This window comes from Cataglyphis hispanica, chromosome 19 (assembly GCF_021464435.1).
Source record: "Cataglyphis hispanica isolate Lineage 1 chromosome 19, ULB_Chis1_1.0, whole genome shotgun sequence".
In the NCBI taxonomy this organism is placed as follows: domain Eukaryota; kingdom Metazoa; phylum Arthropoda; class Insecta; order Hymenoptera; family Formicidae; genus Cataglyphis; species Cataglyphis hispanica.
The window spans coordinates 685,948-699,123 of record NC_065972.1 but is presented as its reverse complement, the minus strand read 5'-3'; the positions used below and the strand labels follow the sequence as shown (position 1 = coordinate 699,123).

Below are 13,176 nucleotides of genomic sequence, written 5' to 3'. Positions count from 1 at the left end.
CTTTATTCTGATTGGTCAATCAAATTATTTTACTCCAAGGAGTAAATTTTGGAACGTAACCCCGAAGTTGCTGCTGCTAGTGCCTTCGTCTTCCCACTTCCCACCCTTCTCTCAAAATTCACAAATCTTTCCCTCTCCCTTCGTATGCCCATGCTATTGTATGGTGCAAAATGTTAGGCAATATTAAAAATGTGTTTTTTCTCTTACTACGAGATAAAAATATATTGCTTAAAAGGTAATTAAAAATGAAAGATTGTTTTAATTTTTTATATTCTATTTTGACTATATATTTATATTTGTTTAGATAAGGTTATGCGATTTCTTAAAAATTTTACGACAAATTCAATACTGTTTTTTTATAAAAAAATAAAGATTGAAGCAACCTATAAAATATTATTAAGACATAGAATTGAAATTTATATTGTTAAATGATTTTGTACAAGGATCTGATATATTCACTTTTATTGTAGAAACAACTTACCACAAATAGCATTTAATATTAGAAATAAACAAAGCATGGTATCTTCTAAAGATGCAGAATGCAGAATATCAGAAATTGATAGCGACAACATCACCAAGCAACCTCTTAAATATTCTACTTCAAAGGCTGCCACTATGAGAATAAACGAGTATCGAGACCCATATGGAGATGAAGTACCATGGTATCAACCATATAGTATAATATTCAGCTTCTCTATTTTTCTAATATATTTCTGTATCTTAAGAGAAGAAAATGACATTGATTTAATGCTTAGCAATGAGTTGGGAGATACACTAAAACAATTTGATAACAGATTAGCAGAAAAAAAAGCTAAATCATAATAGGATATTTTTATTTAAATGTATTACCTTGAGTTGTTTTAAGAAATATTATTGTTCTTGTTATGTAATAAAATATAGTTATTTGTTCTTCATGTAATAAAATCTATTTTTTTCCATAACATATATTAGAGCAAATGCCTAATTAATTTTATTATATATAATAATTTTAATTTATATATTTTCTGTACAAAATGTTAGAAAAAACTTATTTTAAATATGCCTTATATACATTTAAAATTAATATATTTTGTATACTTAATTTTATAATAATTGACCCCATATAATATTATTAAATATTGTGCACCATTTAATGGATGGGTGGTAAATAATTGTGTCTGCCATGCACTTTTTCCATGTAAGGCTCCAAGGTGCGATAACCATTGTCATTGATAATATTGTTAATCCTTCCATGCAGTGAGAATGCAATTTGATATCAACCGTGCCTATGGGGAATTATTATTATTGTTTATAATATTCGATTCATAACATGTTAGGAAAGACATGGGGGCAAAGAATTATCCTCTTAATACAATGCAACACATGTTATTAGTACTGTGATACTTACTACATGTGCTGTAAGATTGTAATAACCACATACAGAAAGTATAAACAGGCATAATTTGTAGATAAAACTTCAATCTGGTTAAAAAACCGCTAAACCCGATCGATATGAGCCTGAGCTATAATGATATAAATAATATCGCGATTACTTTGTATGATGTGTTAAAAAAGTTAAAACAGAAATAGACATTATCTTACCAGTGTAAATACAGTGTAATATACCCATGTTGTTGGCATTAGGAATAAAAGAATGGTAAATGACAGTGTCCCAACAAATAGTTGATCTGTTTGATACTGACACGAATCTACCCTTTCACGTAAAGGATTTTTCTTTTTTCCAAGAAAAAGTCTGAAGAGAGCAGTAATTCCTCTCAACTGTATATTGAATAGTCTGTAATAAGCTTGGCTCTTAAATTATTTCAGGTGAAAAATCATGAATTTTATTAAATTGTAGCACATTAAATATTTGAAAAATATATACACCTTGCTGCATAAACATAAATGCAGTATGTATGAAAACTGGCGAGAGCTAGAAGATCCGCGATGATAGATATTTGAAATGTGACGCCCAATCTTCCAAATAAAAGCAATACTTTAAATGCAAGATCTAGAAGCGGCTTTAAAAGTGTCAAAAAGGTCCACCAGAGTTGTATATGATACAAAAAAAACTTGCCCATGCTATTATTTAGAGCATGATTAAGCTTCAAGCCAGCTGGTACACCCATTAACCAATTAATTAGATCCTTTAGAGTTTCTACAACTTTCTGTATAAAATAAACATTCTAATTATTATGTGTAAAGTTAATTGTGTGGTAGAAATAGAAATAAGTATAATTAAAAATAAGTCTAACTCAATTTTATATAATATAAATTATTTTATATACATATATATTTTTAACCACATCTTTAGGGTATATCTTTCAGATATATCTTAATTTACCTCTGCATTGCTTAGAAGCAGTTGTGATGGCTGATCCTCAATGTAATATTGCAATAATCGTAATACAAAGATTCCCAATGCTATATCTATTACAATTGCCAATGCATAATTTCCTGTTTTTAGCTTAAAATTCTTATCACGTAAAATTGTGATTAGCATCCACTTAAAATTTTCCAACCAGCTATAGACATGCAAGCCAAGAGAAGAGTACTTTATGATTGGCAAAAGTTTTTCTGTTATTTTAGAGAGCCATAAAACAGGATACAAGTAGAATAGTATGTGATAAGTTAACAGAATTTCCCAAATGCGAACAAATTTAGATTTGATCTTTAGTTCATCTTTCATGCTTTGTATTAGCTTTGCGAGTTCATAAAAATGATCGCCTGATGCAGCTTTGCTCTCAAACAATTCTGTTTCTTGTAATGCTCGCTGATCATACAAAATAATTGTTGCACATATTGTTGATAGATCTATTCTTTTATTGTCAAGAATGATATTTGTCAGATAATACTCGTCCTGTTTATTCTCAGAGCACTTTGTTGTAATGTGCACCCAATTAGAATGTTTATGATCTAAAAATTCTTTGGCTACATTGTTCATATTAGAATAATATCCAATGGTGTCTAATGTACATTTAGTTAATTCTGAAGAGCCTACTTTAGGTAAACTAATAATATAAAATTTTTTCAAATCACTATGTGTATCATCTATCACTTTGCCAAGCATATACCCAGATTGTTTGTCACACAGTCCTTGTGGAATAAAAACTAACAAATTGTTTATCATTTTATACTATCTATATATGATCATCTGATTATTTTAACGCATTGTTTATTAATTTAACTAGCATATGATAAATATAGATTTTCCTAATTAATTATTAATAATAAGTAAGAAATCACACGCTTTTCCAATCTGTTGATAACAAATCCAAATGTATCTTCAAGCACTCTTGATTCCAATCAGCTGTGAGCACATATGTAATCTAACCTAACCTAATCTAACTTGATTTCAATTTTTTGCAGCGATTGATGGTGATGGGTGATGGCAGTGACGAACTGACGAACAACCGCATGGTATATACATAATATACATGTTAGGTTAATTGTGCTTGATCCCCATTATGATTTTTAGCCAGATTATTTTATAAAAGATTTATATTATGTATTTTACAATATGATTAATGGCGTATTTTAGCACAAATTAAATAAAATCAATTTATTATAACATGGAGACGGAAAATGCTATAAAAGTGAAATTTAGTATAAAGAAGGAAATCGACAGTGAGTTTTTAACGATCTCATTTATTCATTTATTTAAATTGATCTTGCTTGTAAATTGATATTATATTGATTATTTCAATTTTTATTATATATAGCAGGCAAAATATAAAATATTTCTAAAATAGATAGTCAAGCTTTGCAAACAAAAAGTAGTTATAACTCAGAGGAAAGTTTTCAGTCCGATGCTCTCTAAAATAGCTTTTTTTTTCAATTTCACTATGATTAGATTATATACGTAAAGTTTGACCATCTGTTTCTGAAATAACACAATATGTAACATATAATAATATTATGCACTACATTTTTCATAGATGATGATGTGAATAATTACTACAAAAAAAACAAAGCATTTCAGGAAAATCTTTTACAAAAGAAACAAGTAAAAAAGAAAAAAAGAAAATTTAAAATAGAAGAAACTGAGGATTCATTAAAAAAAAAGCAATTCAAACAAGTTAGGTAAGAAATTTCTAAATTTTATCATTGTGTTTGTATATATATCAAAGAAATGTTTATTGAAATTAATTTTTGTTGTAAAAGATTTCAGTAGCAACTATATTAAATTATAAGCTATTTTTTAAAATATTCTGTATATAATAAAAGGTTAATTTTAAATAATTAATATAAAAAATACCAATAAAACGTTGAATAAAGCTATCAATAAATCTAACATTTGTATGTCAAGAGCAACACCTATATGTTTTCCTATTTTCTTACTGCATTACTCCTGAAAGAGCATTTTTTTTCTTTGCTCTTTTTCATTTATTTGAACTCGCAAGTATAATAAAATGTGTTCTCGCTATTCTTGCTACTAATTTGCATTCTCGATCTCTTTCTCCACATTTTTCACAGGCCCATTTCAACAAAATTTATAATTGACAATGATTGATAAATTTAATAAAATAATTTTTTGTAGTAGCAATGTCTCTGTCGATATGATAATCCCAAAAGAAGAGCCTATCAATGAGAAGGAAGAAATTCCAAAGAAACCATCCAAAAGGCAGTTGAAAAGGGAAAAAGTTATCCAAGCGGCTGTTCAAAAAAGGGAAAGTAGCAGAATAAATGCCATGCAGAAGGCATTGAATTATGTATCTATGGTAAGTTGTTAGAATCGTTTAATTCTTTATTTTTAAAGAATGGATTTTGCATAGTTTATATAGATATAAGATAAACATGCACGAGCTTATTCTTTTTCACATGTAAATAATTATAAGCATTTTAACAGTTTATTTATAAAAATTTTAATATAATTGCGTTTTTGCAGTGGAAACATTCTAGAAGCGAATGGAAATTCGAGAAACTTAAACAGATTTGGTTAATGGATAATTTATTGGATAAAAACTCCATTCCTGATGCGATTTTTCCTCTTGTTCTTGAATATTTTGAAGGTTGCAAAGGCATGGCACGTGAAGTATTATTACGAAAAGGAATGGATATTATAAGAAAAGCTGAGGAAGAGAAAGATGATCAAGAAGAAATCAAAAACGAAATTACAGAATCAACTGCTTACAAGCGAGCAAGACAACTTTTGCAAACTTTACCAACTGATAAATAATTTTGTCTGAAGAAATTTTATTAATAAAAGAGCGTTAAAAAACTATTTAAGCCTATTGATATATAAAATTTGCATAAGATACGAAAAAAATTTCACAGATTTTTGCAGGAAAAAGATTCGTTTTTATTAATATTTAATATTCTTTGATTGAACATTAAAAATTAACTAATCTGGCGTGTGTATATGCTTGTACAGTTTATTAGCATAATTGTAGAATTGGATTAAATTAATAATTTTATTTGATAATGTATTATATAAAATATATATTTAAAAATTGCAATCTATATTATTTTACTAATTGAAATCTTGTAAATTTGCAGACGAATTGAAAGCTATATCTGTTTATGTAATAGTTACTCAATTATTAAAGAAAATTCACTATAAATATAATTGCAAAATATGAAGTACATCACATAGAAATTCTCTGTACAAGAATTAACAAACTGCAACCATCTTAAAAATAATTTACATAATTTTTAGTTACATTACTCTGAATACTTGTTAACAAATTGTCTAAGTTTATCAGTATCTTGAAGACCAACTATTCTTTCTAGAACCTTCCCATCCTTCATCGCAATAAGTACAGGTACAGATCCTACCTGCAAATTTATATATAATTAAATAATTTAAATGGATGAATTGTCTTTTAAGGCTCTCCTAGTCTCTTATTAATGTTATATTAAATTATGACATGAACAAGTTTTCAGCATGTTTTACTAATCCATATTATCAAGTGATTTGTATTCAAAAAAACTTATTCTAATATATTTTGCAGGAAAAAATTCATGATTTTTCGTTTCTGACATAATTCAATATCACTACATTAAGGAAGTCTTAAGAATAAATTTTATCAAAATTAAAGAGTCATGGAAAACAATGCTCGCATAATTTTTTAATTGACAAAAATTTTACCTAAGAAAAATGGATTTTAAATTAGAAAATAATTATATTATCAATTTATGACTTTGAAATATTAATTTCAATCAGATTTAGTTAGTACCTAATAATTTTACATAGTCATTTGTAAAAATACTTACATGGTAATCAAGAGCAAGGTCTGTGTTCTCATCAATATCAACTTTGGCTAATAATATCTTCCCTTGCTTTTCAGCAACAACTGTTTCTATTCTTGGAGTCAGCATACGACATGGATTACACCATCTGAAGTAACGATACAAATTACAACTTAATTAAATATTAGAAGCTTGATTTAACTATTATCTAAATAGAATAGCAAAAAACATAATTAATAAATAATTATTTTTTGTTTTTAATATAAATGTTGATGTTCACAACTAAAAATTATTATATTTTTATGAATTCTTTGCAAAACTAAATAAGAATGTGCAATAATTTAATAAATTAATATTATATAATACTCACGTTGCAAAAAAGTCCACAATGACAGGTACTTTAGAGTTCTTTACACGTTCATCAAAATCTTTGGGATCCTGAACTTTAAACGTTGGAGATACCACTGGCTTCTGTGCAGGTACAGTGGTATACGTCTTGGTACCCAAGACATTACGAACAACTTGAATTCTTAGACGCTGCATTTTTTAGATTTCCTTGTTTACTGTTAATCATTATTATGCAAAATAAATAAATTATATAATATCAAAAAAATAAATTTTTAAGTTCTTTCAATTTTTTAAAATTATTTGTTTTGTCTGGAATATCTATATTATATATTTACAAATTTACATTTTTAGATCACATTTTAGATCTATTTAGATGTCTAAATAGATTATGTTTTACGGCTAAATTTGATGTGTAAATTCTCAAAAGTAATATAACTCTACATATACTATGTAATATATATTTAAAAATTTGTAGTTCATGGCATCAGTTATAATTCATTTAATAATAATAATTTAATAATAAAATTTTATTTGAAAAGATTTTGAAAAAAAATCTTTGAGAATGAACAATATTTCTTATTCCGTTATATTACTAACAAAAAATTTTGACATATTCATGTTATGACTTGTGTAACAATTTCACATTTCACATTCACTGTCTTATATATATTGATACAATCGAGATTAGATGCAATGACGCATATCTTTTTTTTTTGGAGGGGTGACGTATATATATATATACAGTCTCCAAAAAAAATGATGCACAATTATATCTTAGTCTCAATTGTTGCGAATATTATACGATGTATTATTATTGTATGAATTTACTAAAACATGTATTTTCTCACTTTTCTATATGTTGTCAAAGAAAGGGTGGCTATCTCCTCTTGGAAATGCGCAGAAATATGGAAACGATTTTCAGCGCCATCTGATTTTCTTCCAGAATGAACACGAATTAAAATGAATCACTGTGACGAGTAGTGGGAGTCAACCATAAACTTAAAGAAAGAATAGATTGCTCGCGTAAAGCCCGTATCAGTTGACCAATCAGAACAAAAGGAACTAAAATTTCTTTGTTCTGATTGATCAAATTTCAATCTTCAATACAACTAGTGTGAGACGAGTTTTAATAGATATTGTGAGATCATTTGATAGGGAGATTAGTGAGTAAAGGGGAAAGAGAGAGAGAGAGAGAGAAAATATACGCTAAAATTACGTACATAATGAAAATTACAGTACGTAAATGCAAAAATATGTACATATAACGTATTTTATGACAAAGTTTTATACTCTTATGAATTATAAATGAAATTATAAATGAAATTTATTTATGGCATACGTTCTTCCTTTGCTCTCTTTACGAGAAATGTGCTATGAAACTTATTTAACCTAACTTGAGTTCTATTATTGTGAACTCATCCTCGCCTTTTACCTCTTCTATCTCTCTCATCAAACTTTGAAACGATTTTGACAGTTCTATTCGACTCATATTGTACATTGTAATAATATTGCATTGACAAAGATTAAGAAACAACGATGGAATCCACATCTAGCAAAGTGAAGTATTGTCATGATTTATTAATTCTTTTCTTTATTATCATATAATGTTTTCAATTCAAATTTTATTGTACAATTATTAAGCACAATTTTCTTTCATTTTATGGCTTATATTATGTTTTTTATTATCTCTTAATTATCTAAATTGTTGAATTTGTTAAAATCTTCTCTTTTTTTATTTATAATTAATTTCATAGATTTTATAGATATTTAAATGTTTTTATTTATTTAATTTTGTTTTTTAATTTAAAAAGTACTGGCAAATAGACATATATAGAATATGATTAATAGTTATTATATATAAATTAATTTATAGGAGGAGCAGAATCAGGAAGATTCAGATTCTTCAGAAATGGATGAAATAGAACCCAGATTAAAGTATGTACGAATACGCAATGATTTGGAACATATTCTGCAAAACGATGCTGCTAGTTGTATTGCTGTGCATCCAAAAGTGAGAGTTTATAAAAATATATAATTAACATTTTAAAATATTTAAAATATTTAAATCATAAAGTAAATTATATAAATAGACAGAAATATAAAGAAAAATATAAAAACTTTTTGTCTGCTTATTAATCTTATTTTTTTTTCTTTTTAGTTTCTCTGTCTGGGATCACATTGGGGAATGATCCATCTTTTAGATCATCAGGGTAATAATGTAAAATCTAAAACACTACAGGCACATACTGTGGCAGTTAACCAAATCTCTATAGATCATAATGGAGATTTCATCGCTTCTTGCAGCGATGATGGAAAAGTTTTCATTTATGGATTATATAGTACAGAGGATAATCACAATATGAGCATGGGCAGACTAGTTAAGAGTATAGCAATTGATCCAAATTATTATAAAAGTGGCAGTGGGAGAAGATTTATTACAGGTGTTTAGTTGTATATTTGTATAATTTTTAGAATTAAATAGAAATAATCTTTAAAATAATAATGTTTGTAGTTATATACAATATTATATGTAATAAAATTATTTACAATTCATAGGCGATGACAAATTGGTACTCTATGAGAAGACTTTTTTGGCTAGAATGAAACCAACAGTACTTTGTGAAGCAGAAGGTGGAGTCAAATCCGTTGCATGGTCTGGTCGCTTTGTGGCATGGGCTTCTGATACTGGTGTAAGAGTCTATGATCTTGATGCTAGATGTTCATTGGGACTTATTAAATGGTCTCGTACCCCAGAGTAAGTATTGATAAAAAATTAGCAGTTATAATATTTAACATATTGCAAAATCTAAAAAAACTTTTAATGCTAAAAAAATTGTGAATACAAAAAAAATTTGTTTTATAACTTTGTTATATTATTTTACATAGTACATTGCCAGAACACTATAGATGCAATCTACAATGGTCAGACAATAAGACATTGTTGATTGGATGGGTGGACATTGTACGCATTTGTCATATCAGGAAACGTACCATGCAGGAAATGGTGAATCGAGATTTGCCCGAGTTTGTGGTAGATCCAGGTAATCAATAAAAAACCTTATTCTTCTTCTTCTATATTCAATATACAAATGTTAAAGAATCAATGTATGGTTCAATTTGAATCAAAGTATTCTGAATGTAATATACTAATTATTTATTTAATAAATCTTATTTTACTTTTCAGTATCAACGTTTCAAGTAGATTTTTACATATCGGGTATAGCGCCATTAAAAAATCAATTGGTATTATTGGGGTGTCTTAAAGAGCTAGACGAAGATGGAAAGAATCAACGTCCGACTCTGCATGTAGTTGAACCAAAATATCAAGATTTTTCAGTGCTATGTGCAAATTCACTTACGCTACGTGGCTACAAAGAATACAGCTGTAATGATTATCATTTGGATTGTTTGAAGGAAGAAAACAGGTAAGAGATAATAAAATTATTTCAATATACATATATGTTATACCAGTATTACTAGGATTTATTTTTAATTACATTTTTGTTGCTCAATTTATGGATTTTTTCAATTATTACAGATAATTATATATTTAAAATAAATGTTAATATAAAATTATATAAATTATAAATTTTTATAATGATATTTAAAATGAGAAAGCAAAATAGTGAATATAGAAATATTGTCTCATATTTAGCAATTTTTGAGTATTTTTTTAATTTAGTACGTTTTTTTTACCTTAATCTTGCCTATGTTCACGAAAATTTTTTATAGGTTCTTTATTGTAAGTCCAAAGGATATTGTGGTAGCCAGTTTATACGATACAGATGACAGAATTGACTGGTTGTTGAGCCATGGGAAATTTGAGCAAGCTTTGGAAGCAGTAACAACGAACAATGGCAAGGATTGCAAGAGGCATACTGTATTAGATGTGGGACGAATTTATTTGGATCATTTGTTAGCATATGAGAAATACGACGAAGCTGGAAAACTTTGTCTCAAGATTTTAGGACGAAATAAAAAATTGTGGGAGGAAGAGGTGAGAATTTTGTTTAGTATTATATATATATATATATATATATATATATATATATATATATATATATATATATTAGTTACGTATTGCAAATAATTTGCAATTGTATTTACAATAATTTTCATTTTATGATTTAAAATTGTCCGAGACAGGTTTACAAATTTGCCCGAATGCATCAGTTACGCTCTATTTCGTCCTATTTGCCTCGAGGTGATGTCACCCTTGATCCACTAGTGTACGAGATGGTGCTATATGAGTATCTGAAGATGGATCCCGACGGTTTCTTGCAATTAGTTAAAGAATGGTCTCCAAGTTTATACACAGTAGCGGCGGTAGTTAATGGTGTATTGGAGCATTTATTAATCCACAATCAGCGACAGAATGTATTATTGGAAGCATTAGCCATTTTATACATTCATGATGGCAAATATGATAAAGCGCTCGCCATGTATTTGAAGCTGCGTCACAAAGACGTCTTTCAATTGATTCAGAAGTATCAATTGTATAATTCTGTATATGACATGATCGAAGGTCTCATGGATCTGGACACGGAACGTGCCATACAATTTTTTTTGGAAAAAGAGAGGGTGGCGTCTGATGTCATTGTACAGAAATTGCAACATAATCATCGTTATTTATACTTGGTAATGGCATAATGATACTTATATTATTCCTCTGAGAAATATCTAATTTTAAAAAACGTATTTAACATAATGTAATCTAATTATGTATTATAGCCATAGTTTAAAAAATTTTTTTGTTTATTTGGAATTTTATTAAAATACATGGAATTTTTTGATTTTTAAGTATTTAATTATATAATCATTTCTTTTTAGTATCTAGATGCCTTAGACAAGAAAGATACTAAAGATTCCAAGGGCAAGTATCATGGCTTACTAGTGCGATTATACGCTGATTATTCGAGAGACAAATTATTGCCGCTCTTACGTCGTTCTGATAATTATCCAATACAACAAGCTCTGGATATCTGTAGCCAGCGTCAATTTTATCCGGAAATGGTATACTTGTTGGGAAGGATAGGAAACACTTCTGAAGCTTTGGCACTTATGACGAGAGAACTCGACGATATGGAGAGCGCGATTGCGTTTTGTCAAGAACACGATGACGAGGAACTATGGAACGATCTAGTTAATTATTCGCTTGACAAACCTAGTACGAATCATATTATTATTTTTTAAAAACATATGTCGTATGCATGCACTCATATAAGGATTCCAAGAAAAAAATCAGATAGGTCAAATTTTATATGTACAACTCCTATTTCCATCATTGAAAATAATTTCACGGATTTTAGCGGCAATTACGTTTCTTCTTCAAAAAATTGGCACCTACGTTGACCCTCGACTTATGGTACAAAGGATAGAACCTACTTTGGAAATTCCAGGATTGAAAAAAGCATTGGTCAAAATGATGTGTGATTATAATCTGCAAGTGTCTGTGCAAGAAGGTTGCAAAAAAATATTATCTAATGATTATTTCAATCTTCATGAACGACTTGTTCAGTGTCAACAGAAAGGCATATTTGTCGATGGTAACATATATGACTTTATAGATTGATAAACTATTGTTTATTACATAAAACAGAATTGTCATAAGTTTTTTTTTTTTTTTTTTTTTTAGATGATCAAATGTGTGGAGCTTGCCATAGGAAGATAATTGTAAGAGGTAGTTATAAGTGTATTTTGTAGCATTGATTATAATATAAATTATACAATTATATACATAATTCATTTTTTAAATCTTTTCTTTTAGAGCTGCGGAATATAATTGTATTTTATTGTAAGCATTCTTTTCACGAGGATTGTCTACCCAACTTTGAATTTGTTGTATGTATAATGTTTTTATATATATTAATTTATATTGTTTTATTATTGATTCAGCATCATAATGTTCTTCATTTTATAGGAAAATTGTGTGATATGCAACTCACAGGAGACGACGCTTGGTAGAAAATGATAAAAATAATTGCACTTCATTATGTGATATGTGCAATATCCAAAGTTCAAAATGGATTATAGTGTCATATTTCATTGAGTGACTAATATTATGTTTTGCACACGCTAATGTATAAACAAATTTTTATATAATAAATAAGTTAAAGTTATTTACAAAGGAATAGGTTTTAATTGAGAAATAACAGTCTTGCGTGAATGAAAATCTAAAACAAAATTTCTTTTTTCTTGATTTATGCAACTGAATTTTATAAATTTTGAAGAAAATATTGAAGAAAATTTTATTGTTATTACACTTATCTTTTATCTCAAATTGTGTTCATCTTGACGATGTAAGTGCCAACAGTATTTGATTGATCAATCAAAGCAAAAATTAATGTTTCTTAGGAACTTTATTTAGATAATAATTTATCCAATTTTGAATTTTGCACTTTACAGATTCATTACAGATTCACAATGGCCACAGACAATTTTAGATTGGTCTCTTGATAGATGTGGATTTGTATCAAATTATTTTGTCAACTCATCAATATCAGTATCTTGAACTCTTATATCTCTGATAAATGCTTTGAAATGTTGAATCGTGAAAGCTATGACGTCGACAGGTTTCACTGATTAAAAATTGACAATAGACAATTAAGTAAGTGTAATATAATCTGTAAAAGAAAGTAAATTATGCATAAAATTTAT

The 13,176-nt window shown here is 27.8% G+C and overlaps 5 protein-coding genes across 8 annotated transcripts; 3 read left to right on the top strand and 2 right to left on the bottom strand.

Moving 5' to 3' along the window:
• The first annotated feature begins 68 nt into the window (after nt 1–68).
• LOC126856783 (uncharacterized) lies at nt 69–945 on the top strand. Its single transcript, XM_050605634.1, has 2 exons — nt 69–235; nt 471–945. The coding sequence occupies exons 1-2, from the start codon at nt 171–173 to the stop codon at nt 820–822; spliced, it is 417 nt and encodes a 138-aa protein (XP_050461591.1). The 5' UTR covers nt 69–170; the 3' UTR covers nt 823–945.
• A 135-nt stretch (nt 946–1,080) lies between these two features.
• Nucleotides 1,081–3,113, bottom strand: LOC126856780 (phosphatidylinositol N-acetylglucosaminyltransferase subunit Q). The gene is made up of 5 exons (XM_050605627.1): nt 2,324–3,113; nt 1,867–2,147; nt 1,582–1,774; nt 1,388–1,502; nt 1,081–1,265 (listed from the first exon to the last, which is right to left on the bottom strand). Exons 1-5 carry the CDS (start codon nt 3,107–3,109, stop codon nt 1,084–1,086), a joined length of 1,557 nt encoding a protein of 518 aa, XP_050461584.1. The 5' UTR covers nt 3,110–3,113; the 3' UTR covers nt 1,081–1,083.
• Nucleotides 3,114–3,361: 248 nt separating this feature from the next.
• LOC126856781 (uncharacterized protein C7orf50 homolog) lies at nt 3,362–5,203 on the top strand. 3 transcript variants are annotated; one of them, XM_050605630.1, is made up of 5 exons: nt 3,362–3,399; nt 3,521–3,606; nt 3,918–4,062; nt 4,520–4,700; nt 4,868–5,203. In XM_050605630.1, exons 2-5 carry the CDS (start codon nt 3,552–3,554, stop codon nt 5,156–5,158), a joined length of 672 nt encoding a protein of 223 aa, XP_050461587.1. In that variant the 5' UTR covers nt 3,362–3,399; nt 3,521–3,551; the 3' UTR covers nt 5,159–5,203. The 3 variants fall into 3 exon arrangements, with proteins under 3 accessions (XP_050461587.1, XP_050461588.1, XP_050461586.1); XM_050605631.1 differs by lacking the exon at nt 3,362–3,399 and having other exon boundaries at nt 3,461–3,606; nt 4,523–4,700; XM_050605629.1 differs by lacking the exon at nt 3,362–3,399 and having other exon boundaries at nt 3,461–3,606.
• A 130-nt stretch (nt 5,204–5,333) lies between these two features.
• LOC126856784 (thioredoxin, mitochondrial-like) lies at nt 5,334–6,769 on the bottom strand. Its single transcript, XM_050605635.1, has 3 exons — nt 6,542–6,769; nt 6,196–6,319; nt 5,334–5,757 (listed from the first exon to the last, which is right to left on the bottom strand). Exons 1-3 carry the CDS (start codon nt 6,712–6,714, stop codon nt 5,644–5,646), a joined length of 411 nt encoding a protein of 136 aa, XP_050461592.1. The 5' UTR covers nt 6,715–6,769; the 3' UTR covers nt 5,334–5,643.
• A 931-nt stretch (nt 6,770–7,700) lies between these two features.
• On the top strand, nt 7,701–13,175 carry LOC126856859 (vacuolar protein sorting-associated protein 41 homolog). Of its 2 annotated transcripts, XR_007688418.1 has the most exons (14): nt 7,701–8,076; nt 8,393–8,530; nt 8,678–8,960; nt 9,076–9,274; nt 9,406–9,560; nt 9,704–9,944; nt 10,252–10,516; nt 10,666–11,157; nt 11,350–11,686; nt 11,829–12,065; nt 12,155–12,199; nt 12,287–12,360; nt 12,440–12,599; nt 12,925–13,175. XR_007688418.1 is itself a non-coding variant. In XM_050605774.1 (13 exons), exons 1-13 carry the CDS (start codon nt 8,056–8,058, stop codon nt 12,488–12,490), a joined length of 2,538 nt encoding a protein of 845 aa, XP_050461731.1. In that variant the 5' UTR covers nt 7,701–8,055; the 3' UTR covers nt 12,491–13,175. The 2 variants fall into 2 exon arrangements, 1 of the variants encoding a protein (XP_050461731.1); XM_050605774.1 differs by having other exon boundaries at nt 12,440–13,175.
• The last annotated feature ends 1 nt before the right edge of the window (nt 13,176 follows it).

What these genes read in the sequence shown, in the direction of transcription:
- LOC126856783 (XM_050605634.1), top strand. Translation starts at nt 171, where the DNA reads ATGTTAGGCAATATTAAAAATGTGTTTTTTCTCTTACTACGAGATAAA. An exon ending in AAAAATATATTGCTTAAAAG is followed by an intron (nt 236 to 470) that starts GTAATTAAAAAT and finishes CTTTTATTGTAG; the next exon opens with AAACAACTTACCACAAATAG.
- LOC126856780 (XM_050605627.1), bottom strand. Translation starts at nt 3,109, where the DNA reads ATGATAAACAATTTGTTAGTTTTTATTCCACAAGGACTGTGTGACAAA. An exon ending in ATTACACTGTATTTACACTG is followed by an intron (nt 1,503 to 1,581) that starts GTAAGATAATGT and finishes ATATCATTATAG; the next exon opens with CTCAGGCTCATATCGATCGG. An exon ending in ACAATCTTACAGCACATGTA is followed by an intron (nt 1,266 to 1,387) that starts GTAAGTATCACA and finishes AATTCCCCATAG; the next exon opens with GCACGGTTGATATCAAATTG.
- LOC126856781 (XM_050605630.1), top strand. Translation starts at nt 3,552, where the DNA reads ATGGAGACGGAAAATGCTATAAAAGTGAAATTTAGTATAAAGAAGGAA. An exon ending in TATAAAGAAGGAAATCGACA is followed by an intron (nt 3,607 to 3,917) that starts GTGAGTTTTTAA and finishes CATTTTTCATAG; the next exon opens with ATGATGATGTGAATAATTAC. An exon ending in CATTGAATTATGTATCTATG is followed by an intron (nt 4,701 to 4,867) that starts GTAAGTTGTTAG and finishes GCGTTTTTGCAG; the next exon opens with TGGAAACATTCTAGAAGCGA.
- LOC126856784 (XM_050605635.1), bottom strand. Translation starts at nt 6,714, where the DNA reads ATGCAGCGTCTAAGAATTCAAGTTGTTCGTAATGTCTTGGGTACCAAG. An exon ending in ATTGTGGACTTTTTTGCAAC is followed by an intron (nt 6,320 to 6,541) that starts GTGAGTATTATA and finishes TCGTTACTTCAG; the next exon opens with ATGGTGTAATCCATGTCGTA. An exon ending in ACCTTGCTCTTGATTACCAT is followed by an intron (nt 5,758 to 6,195) that starts GTAAGTATTTTT and finishes ATAAATTTGCAG; the next exon opens with GTAGGATCTGTACCTGTACT.
- LOC126856859 (XM_050605774.1), top strand. Translation starts at nt 8,056, where the DNA reads ATGGAATCCACATCTAGCAAA. An exon ending in TGGAATCCACATCTAGCAAA is followed by an intron (nt 8,077 to 8,392) that starts GTGAAGTATTGT and finishes ATTAATTTATAG; the next exon opens with GAGGAGCAGAATCAGGAAGA. An exon ending in AAATGGTCTCGTACCCCAGA is followed by an intron (nt 9,275 to 9,405) that starts GTAAGTATTGAT and finishes TATTTTACATAG; the next exon opens with TACATTGCCAGAACACTATA.